At 46.3% G+C, this 19933-nt stretch overlaps 1 protein-coding gene across 18 annotated transcripts in view; it reads left to right on the plus strand.

The window, feature by feature from the left end:
- The window catches only part of Map4 (microtubule associated protein 4), a 94589-nt gene that overhangs the window by 65318 nt on the left and 9338 nt on the right, over positions 1-19933 (plus strand). For 10 of the 18 annotated variants that reach the window (XM_048334511.1, XM_048334517.1, XM_048334519.1 and 7 more), the window contains 6 exons: positions 12073-12179; positions 13397-13612; positions 15646-15829; positions 16574-16633; positions 16745-17034; positions 18674-18775. In XM_048334511.1, the coding sequence (XP_048190468.1) occupies positions 12073-12179; positions 13397-13612; positions 15646-15829; positions 16574-16633; positions 16745-17034; positions 18674-18775 (959 nt within the window). The remainder of the gene's footprint in view (positions 1-12072; positions 12180-13396; positions 13613-15645; positions 15830-16573; positions 16634-16744; positions 17035-18673; positions 18776-19933) is intronic. The other 8 variants (XM_048334520.1, XM_048334521.1, XM_048334526.1 and 5 more) reach the window with 3 other exon arrangements.

The following is a 19933-nucleotide window of genomic DNA, read 5'->3' on the forward strand; positions in this document are numbered from 1 at the left end:
TGGAGATCAGAGTCTCACAGACTTTCCTGCCCAGGCTGGCTTTGAACTGTGATGTTCAGATGTCAGCCTCCTGAGTAGCTAGGATTAAAGGTGTGAGCCACCGGTGCCTAGCTTTAAATTTTTTAACCCTCAATCAATTTTGTGTGGCCAGTGATACCTTACCTTATTTCAGAGAGACTTCTGAATTGTTTTGTTTTTTTCTTTAATATTGGGTCAAACTATTAGTTATCCTGCATTTATTTATTATTTTGGAGAGTTGGTAGTGATTTGAACTCAGGTCTTCACACACATGTAACAGTGTGCTATTGAGCTGCTTGTCTTGTTTTATTTTGTTGCTGTGCTTGCGATCAGAACCAAGGCCCCCCCCCCCCTTTTTTTTTTTGGCCAGGCCTGGGCCTTGGACTCAGAGCCTGAGCACTGTCCCTGGCTTCTTTGTGCTCAAGGCTAGCACTCTGCCACTTGAGCCACAGCGCCCCTTCTGGCCGTTTTCTGTATATGTGGTGCTGGGGACAGGGCCTCATGTATATGAGGCAAGCTCTCTTGCCACTAGGCCATATCCCCAGCCCCCAAGGCCATATATATATGGTAAGCTTCTACCATTGAGTTTCACTGTAGTCCCAAGAAATGGACAGACTGTGTTACTGTCCCAGGAATGTTCCCAGGAGACCTAGAAATGAGAAAATGACCACATCATTTCCAGATCCTAGGAAGGGAAAAGGTTTTATGCCTCACATAATGACTGGGCCAGCAACATGATTTGGACTTTTTGGCATTTAATTCATTCATTTATCAGATGCCAAACTGGTTAGTCCTACTCTAGAGACATGTCGTGAAATATCTTTTGTTGTTGTTAGTCATGGCACTTGAACTCAGGGCTAATGCTGTATCACTTTGAGCCACAGAGCCACTTTGTTTTCTGTGATCCTCAGACTCCTGAGAAGCCAGGATTACAGGCATGAGCCACCACGTGCTTAAAAGATCTTTATTCTTGGGCTGGGAATATGGCCTAGTGGCAAGAGTACTTGCCTCTTATACATGAGGCCCTGGGTTCAATTCCCCAGCACCACAAATACAGAGAATGGCCAGAAGTGGCGCTGTGGCTCAAGTGGCAGAGTGCTAGCCTTGAGCAAAAAGAAGCCAGGGACAGTGCTCAGGCCCTGAGTCCAAGGCCCAGGACTGGCCAAAAAAAGAAAAAAAAAAGATCTTTATTCTTCAAAGATTCTAGCATATGGAGATGAGTGCACAAATGACTTTACTTGGTGAGAGTAAAGAGACTAGAAATATGAACAATTTGCCATTGGAATAAAGAGCAGACAGTGACCAAGTGCCACAGACACTCTAGGATATGAATGGTCTGGACACAGGGTTGAGAGTGTTGAGCAAAGTAGGTTAAATCATTCTAGGTTAGCTTGTATATTACCATAGTGATGTGTAATTGCATGGAATATTTGAGCAATAACAAACATGGCATATAAGTCATTAGGGAAGCAAATTAGGGGACAGGCTCTTTGGGGTCCTGTGTGCCTCCATAGACATTGCATAAATTTTGGATTTATGCAATAAATAATGTTTTTGTTGTTGTCGTTGTTTTAGTTGAATGGTTTCCTTTTCTTTTGAGGGGAGGCTATGGGGAGATCAATACTATGTTTAAAAGAATGAATTTCCAAGTTGTACTTTTAGGGGGAATGTCTCATTTATAAGCACAGATTACTAATTTCAGCTTTTTCATTCTGCCTGCGTCCCAACTTTTTAGCATTAATCAGAGCGAGAACCATTATGTTCTTGAGTTGAACATGTACTAAGAAATGTTTCTAAAATTGAATAGAATATGCTTTTGAAATGGTTTTGCATATATATGTGTATGTGTAACACAACCATCATTTATTTACAGGTAAGAAAGTGGGTTTAACTTCTCAGCCTGCAACTTCTATCAGTAGAGTGTTGTCAGTCATTGTAATTAGTAGAATTATTGACTCTCATTGTAATGATAATTTATTAGAATTGTTTCCTGGAGACAATAAGGGGAAACAGTTGGTCCATCTGGAAAGTAGTGTTGCCTTGGTAACTGATAAGACAGAAAAGTAGAGAAACCAGATCTACAAAAACAAAGCCCCTGAATAGGTTAAATACTAGCTCTAGGCACCAGGGAAAGCCAGAAACATCTGCCAGTCTATCTGCTCTGGCCAGAAACCTACATACAGTATGTACCAAAGCCTTTGGAAATTGGACACAGTGTTATAGGTCTAACAAAAGAGTTTTGGAAATTAACTGGACCAGAGAAACAGAAATCTTTAGCCCCATGGCCACTCTGAACCTCTCTACCTTTTTTGTTGTTGTTGTTGGTGGTGGTGGTGGTAGTGGTCATGGGGCTTGAACTCAGGGCCTGGGCACTGTCCCTGAGCTCTTTTGCTTAAGACTAGCATTTTGCCACTTTGAGCCACAGCTCTACTTCTGGTTTTGGGGCGGTTCATTGGAAATGAGTTGAGTCTCACAGGGACTTTTCTGCCCAGGCTGGCTTTGAACCATGATTCTCAGTTCTCAGCCTTCTAAGTAGCTAGGCTAGGAGTACAGCTGTGAGCTATCAGTACCTAGCTTTCTCTTGCCTTTTTTGGAAGGATGGAAGACAGCATTAATAATGGAAAGGATCAGCTGAAATGATCTAGAGGCACTGTAAATCTGCTCCACCAAGCACTGTTAGTTTCTTTAGGTATTCCTCAGATTATATATTTTCTTTCTTTCTTTTTTCTTCCTTTTCTATTAATCAGTGGTTGTAGTTAGGATTTCTGTGGTGTCTTTTATAGATATCACAACAAGTGGTTGGTCTTCCTTTGTTCAAAAAATATCTGATGCAGGGTATTGCTATGTGGTCCTGAAACTTACTTGGGTAGCACTAATTTGAATACAAACATGTACCATCACATCCAGCAGTCTCCCCACTACCCCCTTATTTCCCCCTCTCCTCCAAGAAACAGGGAGCATATAGATGGCTGTGTGAAGACTGTCCACCTTATTTGTCAGTGGAACAGTTCTCGAATCCAAGGACTTTTATGATCTCATCAAGTTCCTTATTGAAACTTGGTATGGTGACATCCACTCCTATAATTCTAGCTGAATGAGACAGCAGGATGAGCATGAGTTTGGGGGTCAGTCCTCAGACCATCTGGGGCCAAAAGTTAATGAGACCCCCCTTGCAATCAGTAAGCTGGGCCTGTGCACCTGTGGTCCCAGTTACTCAGGGAGCAGAGGGCCATAGGTAGGAGGATCTTGGTTTGAGGCTAGCCCCAGGCAAAAATGCAAAACCCTGCCTGAAAAATAATCTCTGTACCAGTGGCTCTAGTCTGTAATCCTATCAACTCTGGAGGTGGAGATCTGAGGATTGAGGCTTTTAGAAACTTATCTCTAGCTAACCACCACCACCACCACCACCACCACCACCACCACCACCACCACCACCAACAACAACAACAACAAAAACCATAAGTGGAGGCTTGTAGTAGTAGAGGCCCAGCCAAGTGAGAGCTTGAGGCCCTGAGTTCAATCAAACAAAACTACAACCTAGAGCAGAAAGGGAGCTTGGTATGTTTACCAAGGTACTACGTTGAGAAAAGAAAAACTGAGGGCTGGAAAGGTGGCTTAGTGGTAGAGTGCTTGCCTAGCATGTATGAAGCCCTGAGTTCAATTCCTCAGCACCACATACACAGAAAAAGCTGGAAGTGGTGCTATGGCTCAAGTGATAGCTAGCCTTGAGCAAATGAAGCTCAGGGACAGTGCCTAGGCCCTGAGATTAAGCCCCAAGACTGGCAAAAAGGAAAAAAAAGAAAACAAAACAAAAGAAAGAAAAAGAAAAATTGACTTGAAATATAGATGCAGTAAATCCAAATGTTTATTATATTGGAGGGAGGTGACTAATATTTGAGGGGAGGGTGGTGTTACTTAATTCCTAAGTAATTCCCAAATACCTTTGGTATATTTGGACTGTTGTTTTACAAAGATACTTTTCCTTTTCCCCAAAATTCCATGATTTTTATTACATATTACACATTTAAATTGTTACTAGCTATAATTATAAAAAAACCAAAAACAAAAACGGAAGGAAGCCAGAATTCAATGTCTTCTATTGTCAAGGGCTTTGTGTACCCAAGACTTTTTTTTCTGTTATTGAGTCATGACCCTTCTAGATAGTGCATTCATGTGTAATCTAACATAGTTATTTCAAGCACTAAAACAAGTATATATTGTACATTCAGCTTCTTGCTGTTGTACTGCTTTACAAGAACAGTTGCCTATTGCTTTCAAATCATTTCCTACATATCCTCAATTTTCCTCAGTGAGTATGCTAGATGGAATATGGAAATCTAGTTTCTTGCCCGTGAACCTTTATTGTGCTTTGGCATGAATTTTGCTTAAGATCAGTTAGAAGGAAGGGTTCATCTGGCACCCCGTTCAAGTTCAGGACAGAGATTAAATGGAAATTGACATTTTTGTTTTGTTTTCGGCATTGCCTCTCTGCTGGTTGTGACCGTGATCAGGCATCAAATGACGTCAGTAGTGTTCAGTTAAAGCAAATTTCATTTTTATTACTTTGTAATTCTACTTGTGCACATCCCTCCCATCCTATGTTTTTAAATAGCCTCCCAAAGCACTAAGACTATAACTAAATGAATACAAAGGCAAACCCCACCCCTCGCCCCTCCATTGTGGTGCTTAGGTACTGTCCCTGAGTTTTTTCACTGAGAGCTAGGGCTTTACCACTTGGAGCCACATCTTGTTTTCTGGTGGTTCATTGTAGATAAGAGTTTCATGGACTTTCCTACCTGAATTGTTATTGAGCTGAGATCCTCAGAACTCAGGATTATAGGCATCAGCCATCGGTGCCCAACTGAAAATGGCTTTTAAAACACCAGACTCTCTCTCTCTCTCTCTCTCTCTCTCTCTCTCTCTCTCTCTCTCTCTCTCTCTCTCTCATATTATATTCCTAGGCTGCGGTCTTTTTTTTTTTTTGCCAGTCCTGGGGCTTTGGACTCGGGCCTGAGCACTGTCCCTGGCTTCTTTTTGCTCAAGGCTAGCACTCTGCCACTTGAGCCACAGTGCCACTTCTGGCCATTTTCTATATATGTGGTGCTGGGGAATTGAACCCAGGGCTTCATGTATACGGGGCAAGCACTCTTTGCCACTAGGCCATATCCCCAGCCCCTAGGCTGGGGTCTTAACTCCTGGGTTCCAGTGACCCTCTTGCCTCCATCTCCTAAGTAGCTGGGAGCTACCACCTTCCTTTTGTTCCTCTTGGAAAAAGTCCACTCATTTAGATTCTTGATAGACTATTCTCTAACATCCTATGTTGGTACAGGTAATGACTTTGCAGCCTTCCAACAGAAAATCAGCTTTGTTCAAAGTACAGCATGACATACCTTTCCAGATCACTGAGTCCTGAATGTACACTATACATGCTTAAAGCCTAGAGCAGCAATGGACCATGCAGCACGAAATGGGGTGGTTGTGCTTTGTTGTGTGGGGAAAAGACTTGTAGCCACAAAGGTCGGAGGATGAATTGGTCTCAGTATGTTTGCACAGTCCCTAAGAGATCAGGAGGCTGGCATAGGAAGGAGGGACCAAGCTCATTCACAGCACCAAGGGGGAGCAGGTACAGCAGTAAAAGCACAGCAGGTATGTTTTATAATTAGAGAAGGGTCTAATAATAATGTATTTTATTATTTGAATACATGTCCCAAATCCCTATTCATTGATATCTTTAAATGAACCCTTTATTAAGCTCCTTTGCAACAAAGAGCTACCAGCAGAGTTCTCCTGGGACTTTGCGGACCTCGCTCAAGTCTGTTTTTAAGTGATTTTGACAAGTTGCTATGACAGCAAACCCACTCTTTTCTTAAGAAATGAATGCTAGCAATTTTGATATCACATGAAGGTATTTTCTTTCTAATGTGAAATTTGGAGCAATTTCCTAGAAGCCTTTCTTGTCGGGGGTTATAGCTGGGGATTGGCGCATGACTCTTATTTTTGAAACAGTGCTTTTGAGTGGGTGACTGGAAGAGGAGGCATGGTATCAGACACATGAATGTATATTTGTATCAATGAAAGCTGGGATAATTACTATCCTCAGTGCCCAGGTTGGCCCCAAAGTGTAATTTAAATTGCAGGTCTAAACAGAGAACTGGTTAATAGCAAATTGCATTTTCAGATTATCAGTCACTGACAGCAGCAGGCTCCCCTCCCTCCCTCCCTCCCTCCCTCCCTCCCTCCCTCCCTCTCTCCCTCCCTCCCTCTTTCCTTCCCTCCCTCCCTCCTTCCCTCTTTCTCATTCATTCTTCCTTCCTTTCTTTCACTTAGCTCCTGACTACTTTGAGGAGAAAGGGGGATTGGGAGAAAGGCTGGTTTTACCATGAATTCTGGGGATTTGCTGTGATGTCACTGCAAGCTCTGTGCGATCGATCGGAGGTAGTGGTAGAGCTCCAGGAGCGAGGGGTGGGGGGAGCTGTGGAAGAGAGGATGTCGCTCGCAGACAAGCAGCCAGCCTCTCTCCCTGCTGCTGCGTACAGCCAGCTCTGTAAGGGCAAACCTGCCGAGTGCCAAATGGACTCCCCTAAAGAAATTGGCCAAGCTGGCTTTCAGTGGCAGAGGACGGAAGGCAAACTGAATGAAATCGGGCTGAATGTCAGCATGGATGGCCAGCCGAAAGATGGGCTTGTGAAGAACGCCAGTTTCCTGGAACAGAGTAAGCTCTGCTTTTTTGAGGGGAAGCTAGACAAAGAACTCAGCATCGAAGTGCAGGACAAGGAGTATCAAGACACCTCCAGTCACCTTGAGAACAGGTATGTGATCTCAGAAATCTGCCATCCCTCAGAGGGGGGGCCCGTACCCCAAAAGACAGCCGAGCTCCATCTGGGACTCGTAGAGGGGCCAGACAAAAACAAAGCCACTACAGTTCAGGAGAAGGGGGCTGGGAAGAATGGACTGGAAACTCAGAGCCCATCAGATGTGGATTTTTCTGGGGTTACTAACACCCCCACTCAGTCTGACAAGGAACAAGAAACCAGTGTTTGGAACCCCAACTTTCATCCAGTAGCTCAGGGCCCTCAAGGCTCAAAAGAAGCAACCCCAGGAAAGAAGGAGAATGGCTTGGCTCCCCGCTGTCCGGGGATCCCCCCAGGGGAGGGGGTTCACTCTGGACAGCTTCCACAGGTCACCCACCCAGCTCCCACGATTGAGCATCCACCCACGGCCATGCCACCCATCACGATGGTGGAGTTTGCCCCGGAATATTTGAGTGAAGAAGGTGCTCACAACACAGGTCAGCAGAAGGAGTTGGAGAACTTGGGGTCTTCTGAGGAGGGGGCCTTGCTCGGCCAAGCCCCCCAGCAGAAAAAGGCCATGCGCCGTGCCCTGTCTGAGTGTTCTCACCTCTCGGTGCCCCCAGCGGTCAACCTTGCAGATAAATACCCTGAACCCCCTGCCCGAGAACTTCCCCCTGCCCTAGAACTTCCCCCTGCCCTGCCGTCTCCAGGCCGTGGCCCAGTGCCCAGCCCTATGCCCAGGAAGCTGGGAGCATCTGCTGTGAGGCGCTCCATGACAGTGGCCGAGGAGCAGCTGAGTTCCCAGGAGCTGCCCGTGCTGTCTACTAATGGGGTACCTCCTTTGATCTGCGAGGAACCACTGGTCAAGAGTGGGGGGGAACCTACCCACTTCACCAACGACAGCTGCAGCCGCTGTGAGAAGAAGGAACCAAGCACAGCTGGCTTATATCTCTCCAATAAGCTGGAACAGATTCCTGAAGGAATCACCAAGGGAAAAGGACAGGAAGATATTAGCAAGACAAGAGGCGATTCCTCCTCCGGCTGCCAGGGAGGTGAGGAACTGCCAAGACAGACGGCTGTGGCAGAGACAGAGAAGAAAGAAATCGAGGTCACCGCAGCCCAGCGCCCTCCGTGGTTGCCGTGTGAGCAGCCCTCACGTGATGGTATGTTTCTAAATTTTGCCTCCGTGGGGAACAAGCAGACAGCAAGAAAGGAGCCAAAGTGATAGATGACCCACAGGCGACAGTCAGGCAACCGGCTCCGCCTTGCTGGGAATGAGGCAAGAAAGAGAACAAATGTGGATCTGGCTGAGGGACCAGCCCCATGTGGGACCTGCCTGCTAGTGTGACTGGAGGTGGGCCACAGCCCCCTGGGGTAGCAATGCATGGAAACCAGAGCGGAGTGGTGGTCATAAACATAGAGTTCCTTCGTGGTCTCTGGCCTCCTGTCACCCTGTCCAGCCCCTTGTCCCCCACCCCCTCAGCCACCGCCCCCCCCCCCCCCCCTTCTGTTGGGTTGAGCCCAATGATTCCTGAACTGGAAACCACACATCATGATTGATCTCCCTGCTTGGGTGGGGGGGGGGGGGAATCTGTCACTTTGTAGCTAGACAATAGGTTTATCAGCACTAACCTCCTTTCATTAAGTTGCCGGCCTGTGGTCTGGGTGGAAGCTCTGTGTTCCGTTTTCCTTTTTGTGTCAGCTGAAAAGGAGCCTTTTCAAGCTGGCTATTGAATATTCCTGTCCTATTCTTCATGTTTGACCCAATCTTGCTAGTTTTCTCTTGATGGCCATTGAAGAGGATCTGGGGAGAAAAGGAGAGGAAAGGGAAAACAGACTGAGGAGAGAGTTGCAACCTAATAAACAGCTAAATGCTGTGGTCTTTGTGACTGCCTTCAGTTTCCCTTCCTGGCCCTTTTCTCTTCTTCCCCTCAACCATCCCCTTCCCCCCACATTGGTATTGTTGGTGGGCTAAAAAAGCTGCTTGTTCTCAGTCGAATTTGAGCACAAAGGACCATGATTCACAAGCTGCTTTCGTGGGGATTTCAAACATGTTTAGTTTATTTAAAAACCAGTTCTTTCCTGGGAACCTGTTTTCTCCTTTCCTTTCATTAAGGTTTTTTTTTAGGAAATGTTATGCTCGTTTATTTTTCTCCCTCTATGAAAGTAAGAAAAGTGCTTTTCTATGTAAGTAGTGAGGGGAGCAGCACCGTTAAAGGCAGGCAGGTTTGTCTTCTTTTCAAAGGAGATAGAGAACCTTTCCATTTCTGTCGTTTCTTAGGGCTTCAGGATCGTAAGAATTAAAATGTCCTGTGCTGTTATGTGCTTCACGCTGTGGCAAAACTATAAGCTTCTTGTGGACAGGATCTTGTTCACCTTTCTGTTGATACCCAGATCATGTGCTCTGTGCAATCATGGGTAAAGATCTTCGATTTTTTTTTTTGTTGTATGATGAATCCCTGTTTGGAATACTGGGAATCCCAGTGTCTCACTCATGCTAGGCAAGTGCTTTACCACTGTGCTATATTCCAAACCCATTTTATGATGTGCAGGGTCTCTTTTGAGTTGCCCTGGCTGGTCTTAGAACCCAACCATCCTCCTCTTCCAACCTCCTAGGAAGCTAGATTATGGCTGGGACTATGGCCTAGTGGTTAGAGTGCTTGCCTCGTATACATTGAAGCCCTGGGTTGGATTCCTCAGCCCCACATATATAGAAAAAGCCAGAAGTGGCACTGTGGCTCAAGAGGTAGAGTGGTAGCCTTGAGCAAAAAGAAGGCAGAGCCAGTGTTCAAGCCCCAGGACTGGCAAAAAAAAAAAGGAAGAAGCAGCTAGATTATAGTCATGTACTACTACTGAGCTCAACTTAGATGGTGATTTGGTAGGGAACCATTGAAGACTTATGTTTCAGAGCAAGTTCATCCTAGTTCACACTGATTTGATAGAAAAAAAAAGTCTAGATGATGGACAAGATCCACTGATCTCCTTTGTCTGCTAAATACTACGTAGGTAGACCATACAAATGCTTATTTGACAAGAACCTGAAATTTTGTCCTCAACCTCAAGTAATTTACCATTTAGCTAGGGATTAAGGTAAATCCAGCTTCTTTATTCTGATGGAGTTTCAGTAACTTGCCTGGGTTGGGCCTTGAACCCTGATTCAATCTCTTCCTTTCCAAGTTGCTAGAATTACTTGTGTGGTGGCACATGGCCTCACAAAACCTTATTGGAAGAATTAGGTAGCCTTTGAGCTGGCCTTAGGAAACCTGGGATGCTTAACAATGCAGTGGGACTCACATAATAAATGGTTGGAAAAATTGTTCACATTAGGTAACAGAACAGTGGTCTTCTATTGGACATTCTCTTTAGAACTACCTGGTTGTGCCAGGCAAGTTGGCTCACACCTGTAATCCCAGATACTCAGGAAGCAGAGATCTGAGGATCACAGTTTAAAGGCATCTCAGGCAGGAAGGTCCCCGAGACTCTTTATCTCCAAGGAACCACCAAAAAGCTGAAAGTGGTGCTGTGACTCAAGTGGTAGAGCGCTAGTCTTGAGCAAAAGCAGATCAGGGCTAGCACCCAGGCCCTGAGTTCAAGCCCCAGGACTGCCTCTCCTTTCTCCCCAAAATGTTTTTTTTTGGCCAGTTGTGGGCCTTGGACTCAGGGCCTGAGCACTGTCCCTGGCTTCTTCCCGCTCAAGGCTAGCACTCTGCCACTTGAGCCACAGCGCCGCTTCTGGCCGTTTTCTGTATATGTGGTGCTGGGGAATCGAACCTAGGGCCTCGTGTATCCGAGGCAGGCACTCTTGCCACTAGGCTATATCCCCAGCCCCCCCCAAAATGTTTTTAGCCCTTTGCTTTTAGAAACATTTCTCCACAGAAAAAGCCTTGCAGGGGTGTTACTTTGCAGGTTTATGAATAAAACTCTTATCTCAAACTTGTGGAAATTTGGATATCTGAACTAGAATTTATTTGTACCTGTTATTTTTTGGGGTGAGGGGAGATGGGTCCTGGGGCTTGAACTCAGGGCCTGGGCGGCTGTCTGAGCTCTTTCTTTGCTCAAGGCTAGCACTCTACCACGTTGATCCACAGCGCCACTTCATTTTCTGGTAGTCCATTGGAGATAAAGAGTCTCATGGACTTTCCTGCCTGGGCTGGCTTTGAACCACGATCCTCAGATCTCAGCCTCTGGAGGAGCTAGGATGACAGGCGTGAGCCACCAGCACTGGCCTGTCCTTGTAATTTTATAAGCCACTGCTGTGCTTGCACTGCTGGTGGACCCAGTTCATACACCTAATGGTGAATCTTCATCCCCTCCCACCAAGAGTGTTTATGTACAAATGGCATTTCAAGCTCCTTTTAACTTTCTTTGCTCACCTAGGATTAGGCATCTTTTCAAAATATACTGTATTTATTTTCTAAACTGTGTTCATAGTCTTTTGATAATTTCTTCTCATGCATTGTTGGTCTTGTAAGTTACCAATATGTAGCAGTAGTTTATATAATCTATCTTGAAGTTCATCTGTTTTCAAATACTTAGTATTTTTTAATTGTACTTTTATTTAGTCACATTTTTTGGCTGTGAATTTGATACCAGTTAGAAATTAGTTCTCAGGATTATACATTTCATAGTATTTGAGTGCCTTCTGGCATAGTTTTATTGAAATCTGGTGTAGCCCCCTCAACACAGAACAGTTATGCGTCTGTATTTCTGGCTCAGGGTTTGGTTCCACAGATCTCGGCCTTGTTGGAAATCTGGGTCACTGCTAGAACTAGAGCAGGTTAATCTTGCATTCTCCATAAAGTGGTTCTTTACAAGGAAAGGAAGTAAGAGGAGGACATTGGATGATAATCTGGCTCTTACCCCATCTCTCAGCAACATTTGTTCCAAAAGATTGACTTGTAGAAGAGGTTTTTGTCCCCCTGTGTGCTCCGGAAGCTAGTGATTGGGTGACAGAACCTCTTTGGTTGGTCTCAAGGGAAGGGAAACCAACCTTTAAAGGCTATTTCTTTCCAACGATCGCTAGTGCAGATCCCACTTAGACTGTGTCACAACAGAGCCAAGCTCCCTGAATCTCTGCAATCTAAAATTGTCCTCCCTCGTTGCAAGAACTTGTTGGTTTTGTCCACATTTTAGCATGGAATGTGTTGTTTGGTTTTTTTCTGGAACCAAGTGCTTGTCCGTGGTTTGCCTTTGCTGAGCCCTGCATTTCAAAATGTGTATAAAACACATTTGTTTATAGAATAATTGCTGCTCCCACCTTTAGGACTAGCCAGGCCAGAAGAAGGAAAAGCTGCTGCGAGTGTGACTGGAAATGACATCACTACTCCCCCAAACAAGGAGCTCCCCCCAAGTCCTGAGAAGAAAGCAAAGGTAGGTGCTTAGGAGGGTGGCTTGCTTCTTGTGCTATCTTTTTTTTTTTCTTTCTTTTTCTTTTAAAGATAATCTTTGGCTACTATGGCTTGAACCATGAACATAGTTTCTTTTTTTCTGAGCTCTATTGTAAGTCTTTCCTCAAGGTTGGATGTGTGAAGAATTTTCCTTTAAAATTACATATCTGTAAAAATGCTCCATGGAGCTTATTTCCTCTTCCTCAAGAAGCAAAGAAAAAATACATTTGCAAGAGTAATCTATGAGTCTTCATTCGTGGAAAGGAAATGCAGATTTTATTTAAAAAAGGATCACTTAGTTTTGCTTATTGTGGAGTTCAGATGTCAAACTTGAGGATATATTGCTTCATCAAGATGCCAATAAATACAAGTGAGGCATGGTAGTATGTACCTGTAATTCCAGCCATTTTGGAGCTTGAGCAACATAGCTAAACCTTGTTTAAGGAGAGAAAAAAAAAGCCAGGTGCCAGGGGCTCACACCTGTAATCCTAGCTACTAAGGAAGCTGAGATCTGAGGATAGGTTCGAAACCAGCCCAGGCAGAGAAGTCTGTGAGACTCTTTTATTTCCAATGAACTACTCTGAAAAAAAGCCGGAAGTAGAGCTGTGGCTCAGTCGGTAGAGCAATAGCCTTGAACACAAAGAGGCTCAGGGATAGCACCCAGGCCCTGAGTTCAGGCCCCACAACCAGCCGAACATAAACAAAAATAACCCTAACAAAACACAACATGAACGATTCAGGTAATAACGGCTTCATCATCTGCTGATGGTTTCCTTTATAGAATTGTTGCAACCACCAAGGGTTAAGAATGTAAAGCTATTATTGAGCATAAATGTTTTAAATATAGAACTTGTCATCGGTGGCCCCTCTCATTAAGAAATGTTCCCTCCAGTGCTGGTTGCATAGCTTAGTGGTAGGTGTGCATAGCACGCATGAGTCCCTGGCTTCAACCCTAGCACCAAAAAGGAAAGAGGCAGTGAACCTGCTTGCGTGAGCTTTGTCTCCATCCTAGTAACCCTGAGCTCAGAAGAAAGGAATGCTAATTTTCAGTTGCTTTAATCTTCATTGCTTATCATTTTACTTTGAATTGTGCAATTTATACTTTTTTTCAATTTGTGTCTTTTTTTTTTAATTGTCTGTGTGTTTGACGTTGGTCTTTAAAACAAAACAAAACAAAATAAAACAACCATCAACCTAAAGCCTTTGGCCACCACTCAACCTGCAAAGACTTCAACATCGAAAGTCAAAACCCAGTCCACTTCTGTCCCTAAGCAGCCATCTCGCACCACCGCTGGTGGGTTGAATAAAAAACCCATGAGCCTCGCTTCAGGCTCCGTACCAGCCGCCCCACCCAAACGCCCCACCACAGCCACTGCCAAGCCGTCCACCTTACCTACCAGAGATGGGAAGCCAAAGGTAAGCGAGCCACCTGATACCACGCCAGGCCAGTGCCTCCCTCTCAGGCTCTTGTTGCTGTCCAGTGGGGAAGCCAGGTTAGCGGAATTGGTAAGGGCCAAGGGACTATTTGGAGGACTATTTGGAGATCCAGGAAAGCAGCCATCACCCTTGAAAATCACTTTTATTCTTTTAACCTTTTCCTGTCTTTGTTGGAGGGCAATATTCCACCCACTCCCCCCCCCCACTTTCTTTCTTTCAACTGTTCCTTACTCTCTGCCCCCTTCCGCGTTCCCCCCCACCACCACCCCAAATGATCTTGGGCTTGACCTCTCTGGGCCTGGGCACTGTCACTGACCTCTTTAGCTGATGGCGGCTAGCACTCTTACCACTGGAGCCACAGAGCCACTTCTAGTTTTCTGGTAGTTCATTGAGATAAGAGTCTCATGGACTGCCCAGGCTGGCTTTGACCTGGATCCTCAGATCTCAGCCTCCTGAGTAGCTAGATGACAGACCTGAACCACCAGCACCTGGCTATTTCTTTCCCTTTCTTTCTTTCTTTTTTTTTTTTTTGCAAGTCCTGGGGCTTGGACCCAGGTCCTGAGCACTGTCCCAGCTTCTTTTTGCTCAAGGCTGGCACGCACTCTACCTTCTGGCCTTTTCTGTGTATGTAGTACTGAGGAATTGAACCCAGGGCTTCATGCATGCTAGGCAAGTACTTTACCACTGAGCCACATTTCCAGTCCTATTCTTTCCTTTTGTTTAGTAGCATCGGACATATTTTTTCCTTAAGAGTCCAAGAGCCAGTTGTACTAGATCTGTGGTTTGGCTCCAGCTTCCTCTCTCAAGTAATATGGCACATATTTATTTTCCATTTTGCTTTCCCAGCTGCAATGTTATTGTCTTACTTGTCTTGTGGTTAGGCCTGCCCCTTCTTATTATCAGAGACCTCACATCCTATATTCTCTATTTATTAACAAAGCTGTGCCTTAGTGACACAGTGTCCCTGTCTCTTCATCCTAGATAAAGAAGGAAAGCTCTGAGTGGCCTAGTGATTCATTTGCCTGAGAACAAACTGAAAGCAGGGCTGAGAATGTGGCTTAAGTGGTAGAGTGCTTGCCTAGCATGCATGAAGGCCTGAGTTTGATTCCTCAGTACCACATATACTGAAAAAGCTGGAAGTGGCATTGTGGCTCAAGTAGTAGAACACTAGCCTTGAGCAAAAAAAGCTCAGGGACAGTGCCTAGGCCCTGAGTTCAAGCCCCAGGAATGGCAAAAAAAAAAAAAAACACCCACAAAACCATACTGAAAGCTAGAGGGCAAACTAGGGCTCTGCTTCTCTCTCCTGGATCTGGCCAGTAGCCTCTTACCTTCCACGGCCTAGTCCTGTGCAGCAATCTCTGGATGCATGCTAATCAAAAGGATAGGTGCCAGTGGTTCACACCTGCCATCCTAGCTACCCAAGAGAATGAGACCTCAAAGTCAGGCCACACAGAAAAGTCTGTGAAATAAACAGCAGAAAGCAGGCCCAGCGGTATAGCTTATGTGGTAGAGTGCCATAGCGAAATGGTTGTGAGGCCCTGAGTTGAAACTTGAGTACTGTCAGGAAGAGAGCGAGAGAGAAGAGAAGAGAGGGAGGGATGAGAAGAGCGCCACTGTGGCTCAAGTGATAGGGAGAGGAAAAAATGGAAAGGGACGACAAATGACTACAATTTAGCAGATCATTTTTAGTTTCTGGCTTATATGTTTAATTTTACCAGGTATTTGCAGTGGATCCCAAGTAAACATAGTTTGTGGTGTGATAAACTTTTCTAGTGTTCACACCAACTTAAGTACATTTGACTCGATTTCCTAAACTCAGGTCACCCAGCAACCTACATGGCCAGTTTCTTGGTCTTGTCAGGAGAAACAAAGCATTTTCCGCTCAGGTGCTGAGCCCACTGTGCCCCCCCACCCCCCCCATTTCTCTGGTGCATGGTTGTGTAGAACCCATCAGGCCTGTCTCCTGACGCCATTGCTGACGTGGCCTTCCACCATCTTTCTTTCCTATCCAGCCTGTTGCAGAGGCAAAGATTCCTGAGAAACGGCCGTTATCATCCAAGCCTGCCTCTGCTCCAGCCCTCAGATCTGCACCCAAGAGTACCTCGACGGTCTCCAAAGCCGCATCACCTGCCGCTCTTGTGTCATCTGGGCCAAGCAGTAGAAGCCCCCCCACACCCCTGTCCAAGAGGCCCACCTGTGAGTATAGCCAATGGGGCGGGAACAGGGCAAGGCCTGGGTAGCTCCAGCCAGCACCCACTGCTGTGAAGTTCAAGTGCTAGTGGCTCAGGCCTATAATTCCAGCTACTCAGATAGCTGAGATGTGTAGGCATCATGGTTCAAAGCCAGCCCAGCCAGAGAAGTCTGCGAGTTCTGTCTCCAGTTAAAAGCCAAGCTGGCTCAAATGATAGAATGCCTACCGTGAGCAAAGAAACAACGTGAGGCCCTGAGTTTAATCTCTGCCATTGAATCTATATCCAGCAAAAGGCCGGGTTGTCAGAGTGGTTCAAGCAGTAGAGCACCAGCCAAGCAAGTACGCTTAGGTTAGCAGGGGCGAGGCCCTGAATACAAACCCAGTATGGCCCCTCTCCCCACCTCCCCTAAAATGAAATGTGAAGTTCATTTGTAGAGGGTTTAAGTCGGTGGTAGTGTACTTTCTTAGGTTCAATCTCCAGTCCTGCATAACAGAACAATAAATAATGAGTTGAATTTCATAGGTGTTTATGATGAGCTACTTGCTAGCCATCCAGAAAAGTGTAGAGAGAGAAGCAGGACAAAATGTGTGACTTCAACGTTGCTGTAGGGAAGAGTGCAGTCATTGTGGATGTTAGAATCGTGCTCAATTCCTGCCTCTTGGTGGACATTGAGTATTGCCACACGAATGCTAAATCTCAGCAACTCAGTGGGTGGCGTTGTGGAACATTCTGTTTTTGTTTTGTGCAGCCATCAAGACAGAGGGCAAACCTACAGATGTTAAGAAGATGACTGCAAAGTCTGTACCAGGTAATACCCTTTGCCCCCCTGAACCCCCACGGAGCCCTCGCTCCCACGCCCACCTTTTTTTATAGCCCTCCACATTCCCTTCTTTTTTCTTCTCAATGTCCTGCTTGGCAGCTGACTTGAGTCGCTCAAGGAGTACCTCGACCAATTCCGTGAAGAGAGCTGCCACGCCTGCGGGGACGATGCCCCCAGCTCCCACTCAAGCCAAGCGCACCTCCGCCCCTCCCCGGCCCTCGGTGCCCGCTGCCGTGGATAAGAAACCCATCCCCGCCAAGGCCAGCTCCTCTGCCCCCAAGCTGAGCTCGCTGGCCACCAATGCCTCCGCCCCCGCCCCGGATCTGAAGAATGTCCGATCCAAAATTGGCTCCACAGAAAACATCAAGCACCAGCCCGGAGGAGGCCGGGTAAGTGCAGGGACCTGGGGGCTCTCAGCATGCGGGTCCCTGTTTCTCTCCTGCTACATCTAACGCCCCCAGAGAACAGCCTGATCTCCCAATGGGGGCCTGGCTCCTCAGAAGCAGCAAAGTGATTGGCTGAGTTTCTGTGCTTTACCTTCTCATCTCAGACAAGGGGCTCCCGGGTCTTTATGTTGGGATCTTAGAGGCACCTTTTTCTTTGAAGATAGGTGGATTCTTAGTCTTATATGTTATTATTACTATTATTTATTTATTTTTCTGGTCCTGGGGCTTGAACTCCAGGCCTGGGCACTGTCCCTGGGCTTCTTTTGCTCAAGGCTAGCACACTTGAGCCACAGCGCCACTAACACTTTTTCTGTCATTAATTGGAGATAAGAGTCTCAAGAACTGCTCTGGCTGGCTTTGAACCATGATCCTCAGATCTCAGCTGCCTGAGTAGCTAGGATGACAGGCTTAGGCCACCGGTGCCAGGCTTGGATTCTTACACTTTCCATGAGGAAAACACCCCAATATATCTGAAGCCTCTCTAGGCCTTGGAGCCCCCCTCAGCAATACTGAGTACATTTTTGAGGGTAGTTTTTTGCCCCAGGCGGTGAAGGATAAGCCTGGGCAGAAGGCCGATAGCTGGGACTTGGGTAGAGTGGGTGGGAGTGAGGATTGAGCTGTCCTGGTGGTCACGGGGGCCACCTGCAAGCTCTTCACTTGATAAAACAAGAGGATTGCCGCAGTGTAGTGAGGGAGAAAGCGCAGCGCTACTTCAAGGACGCTTTGATTACATTGTTCCCGGAAGTGTGTGTGAACTGTACCCCTAGGAGCGAGCCCTTCTGTCCCACGCCCACCATAAGGGTAGGATGCTGAAATCGCCTCAATCGAGGTAGGCACATTTGGAAAGACCCGTAATCTGGTATTATTCTGAGATCAGGGCCCCAGGAAGTGCTTTTGGTAAGCATGCCCAGCCCAGATCCCAGGCAGTTCCACAAATGACACTCCCTGTTTTTCTCCTTTTAGGCTTTCATTGTACAAAAATCCAGGAGGTCTTGAGTAACTTGGGCTGTTTTCTGTTCTAATATACCTGAATAGTATCAATACTTCCCTTTACCATGGCTCTGAGCCTGACAGTGTGTTTGGATGTCTGAGACTACAATAGAATTGAGAGAGAAGACTGTGATTTGAAAGTAACCCCCTCCCCTTACATACAGGAGAACCACTAATTCCTCTGTGTTTGTTCTTTACACATGGTGTTTTGATCTCTTCCTTCCTTCTGTCCTTAAGATTCTGGCCTGTACTTCCTTTCCCTACATTCCTCTACTCAGCGATCTCTGTCTTGGTCTACCCTGGTGTGTGGTGTGTGTGTGTGTGTGTGTGTGTGTGTGTGTGTGTGTGTGTGTGTGTGTGTGTGTGTGTGTGTGTGTGTGTGTGTGTGTGTGTTCGTGTGTGTGTGTTCGTGTGTGTGTGTTCGTGTGTGTGTGTTCGTTCGTGTGTGTTCGTGTTCCTAGGTTGCCAGGGTGACTTGCATTTGTTGGGGGATCTGGCCTGCATTTTCATTCTCTAGTGCCTTCTTCCTTTCTTGACTGTTGGGCTCTCATCCTTTTGGTTTGAAATTTGCCCTTCCTTTTTCTCCGTCCAGGCCAAGGTAGAGAAAAAGTCAGAGGCAGCTGCCCCAGCTGGACACACAGTCACTAAAACAGCCAGCCCCATTGCAAGCACACAGAAGCCACCTGCTGGCAAAGTGAGTTTTTATATAGACTCTCCTCCGGGAGGTAACCATTTTTCTTCAGCCTGAGTCACTTACCCATCTATTCCTCCTTTTTCTTTTTTTTTTTCTTCTCTTACCCATAACTAGTTCCTACTTCTTCTTCCCCATGTTTTCCTCTGTCTGATGCCTCAAGCCATCAGAAACTTTGTATGTATCACCCTAACAAGAGTTGGGTCTTGTTAACCCTTTGGCCACTCAGGTGCATACAGGAGATTCAAAAAATGCTGACCTTGATTCGGAAGCCGCCTGGTCTGTTCACGAACATAGTATGCCCAGGTGTTTCCTCCTCAGATGTAATCTCCCAGCACCCAGAACCCTGCAGCCTCTGCCTCCCAACTCGAAGGAGACTTCTCTTACAAACCTACCAGATGTGGAGCTAGCCCTTTGTCTGACCTGATTCCCCCGGTCACATCTGGTGGGAGCTCCCTTCGTATAGGAACCGCAGCATCTCTCCTGGAGGGCAGAGGCAACCTGAAACCACCTTGCATCCTCTTGTCTCCATTCCTTGGGGGCAGGATCGTCTTGCCACTGTGGGATACCTTCCTTCTTCAGCTGTGGATTTGTCACTGGCCAACAGTGAGGCTTGAGCTTCGGCCCTTAGGAACTAGGATAGGGACTTCTGCACAAAGGGGGTCAGAGAGCATGAAGCAAGCTACACCATGGCTTCTGGGTCGCCGCTAGTGGATCTGTCCACATGTCCCCGATTCAAAGAAATGGCTTACTAGAAAGTGATGTGTTAGGGCTGGGAAGGTGGCTTAGTGGTAGAATGTTCGCCTTGCATGCATAAAGGCCTGGGTTTGATTCCTCAGTATCACATACACACAAAAAGCCGGAAGTGGTTCTGTGGCTCAAAGTGGTAGAGTGCTAGACTTGAGCAAAAGAAGCTCAGGCCCCGAGTCCAAGCCCCAGGACTGGCCAAAAAAAAAAAAAAAAGTGATAATTCATTGTTTAAGTTGTCAAGAAGGTACACGATGGGAAAGGTACACAATGGGGTTTATGTGTTTGGAGTTCTATAGGGTAGATTCCTATATGGTACTTAGTTCCAGAGGGAGGCATTCGTAGGCTTGCGGGCCCCCCAGAACTGCGTCAGTGCAGCCCCCTTTGAGCCTATTCTCTTTGCTCATGAAACTC

The sequence above is a fragment of the Perognathus longimembris genome, chromosome 26, assembly GCF_023159225.1.
Source record: "Perognathus longimembris pacificus isolate PPM17 chromosome 26, ASM2315922v1, whole genome shotgun sequence".
Taxonomy (NCBI): Eukaryota; Metazoa; Chordata; class Mammalia; order Rodentia; family Heteromyidae; genus Perognathus; species Perognathus longimembris.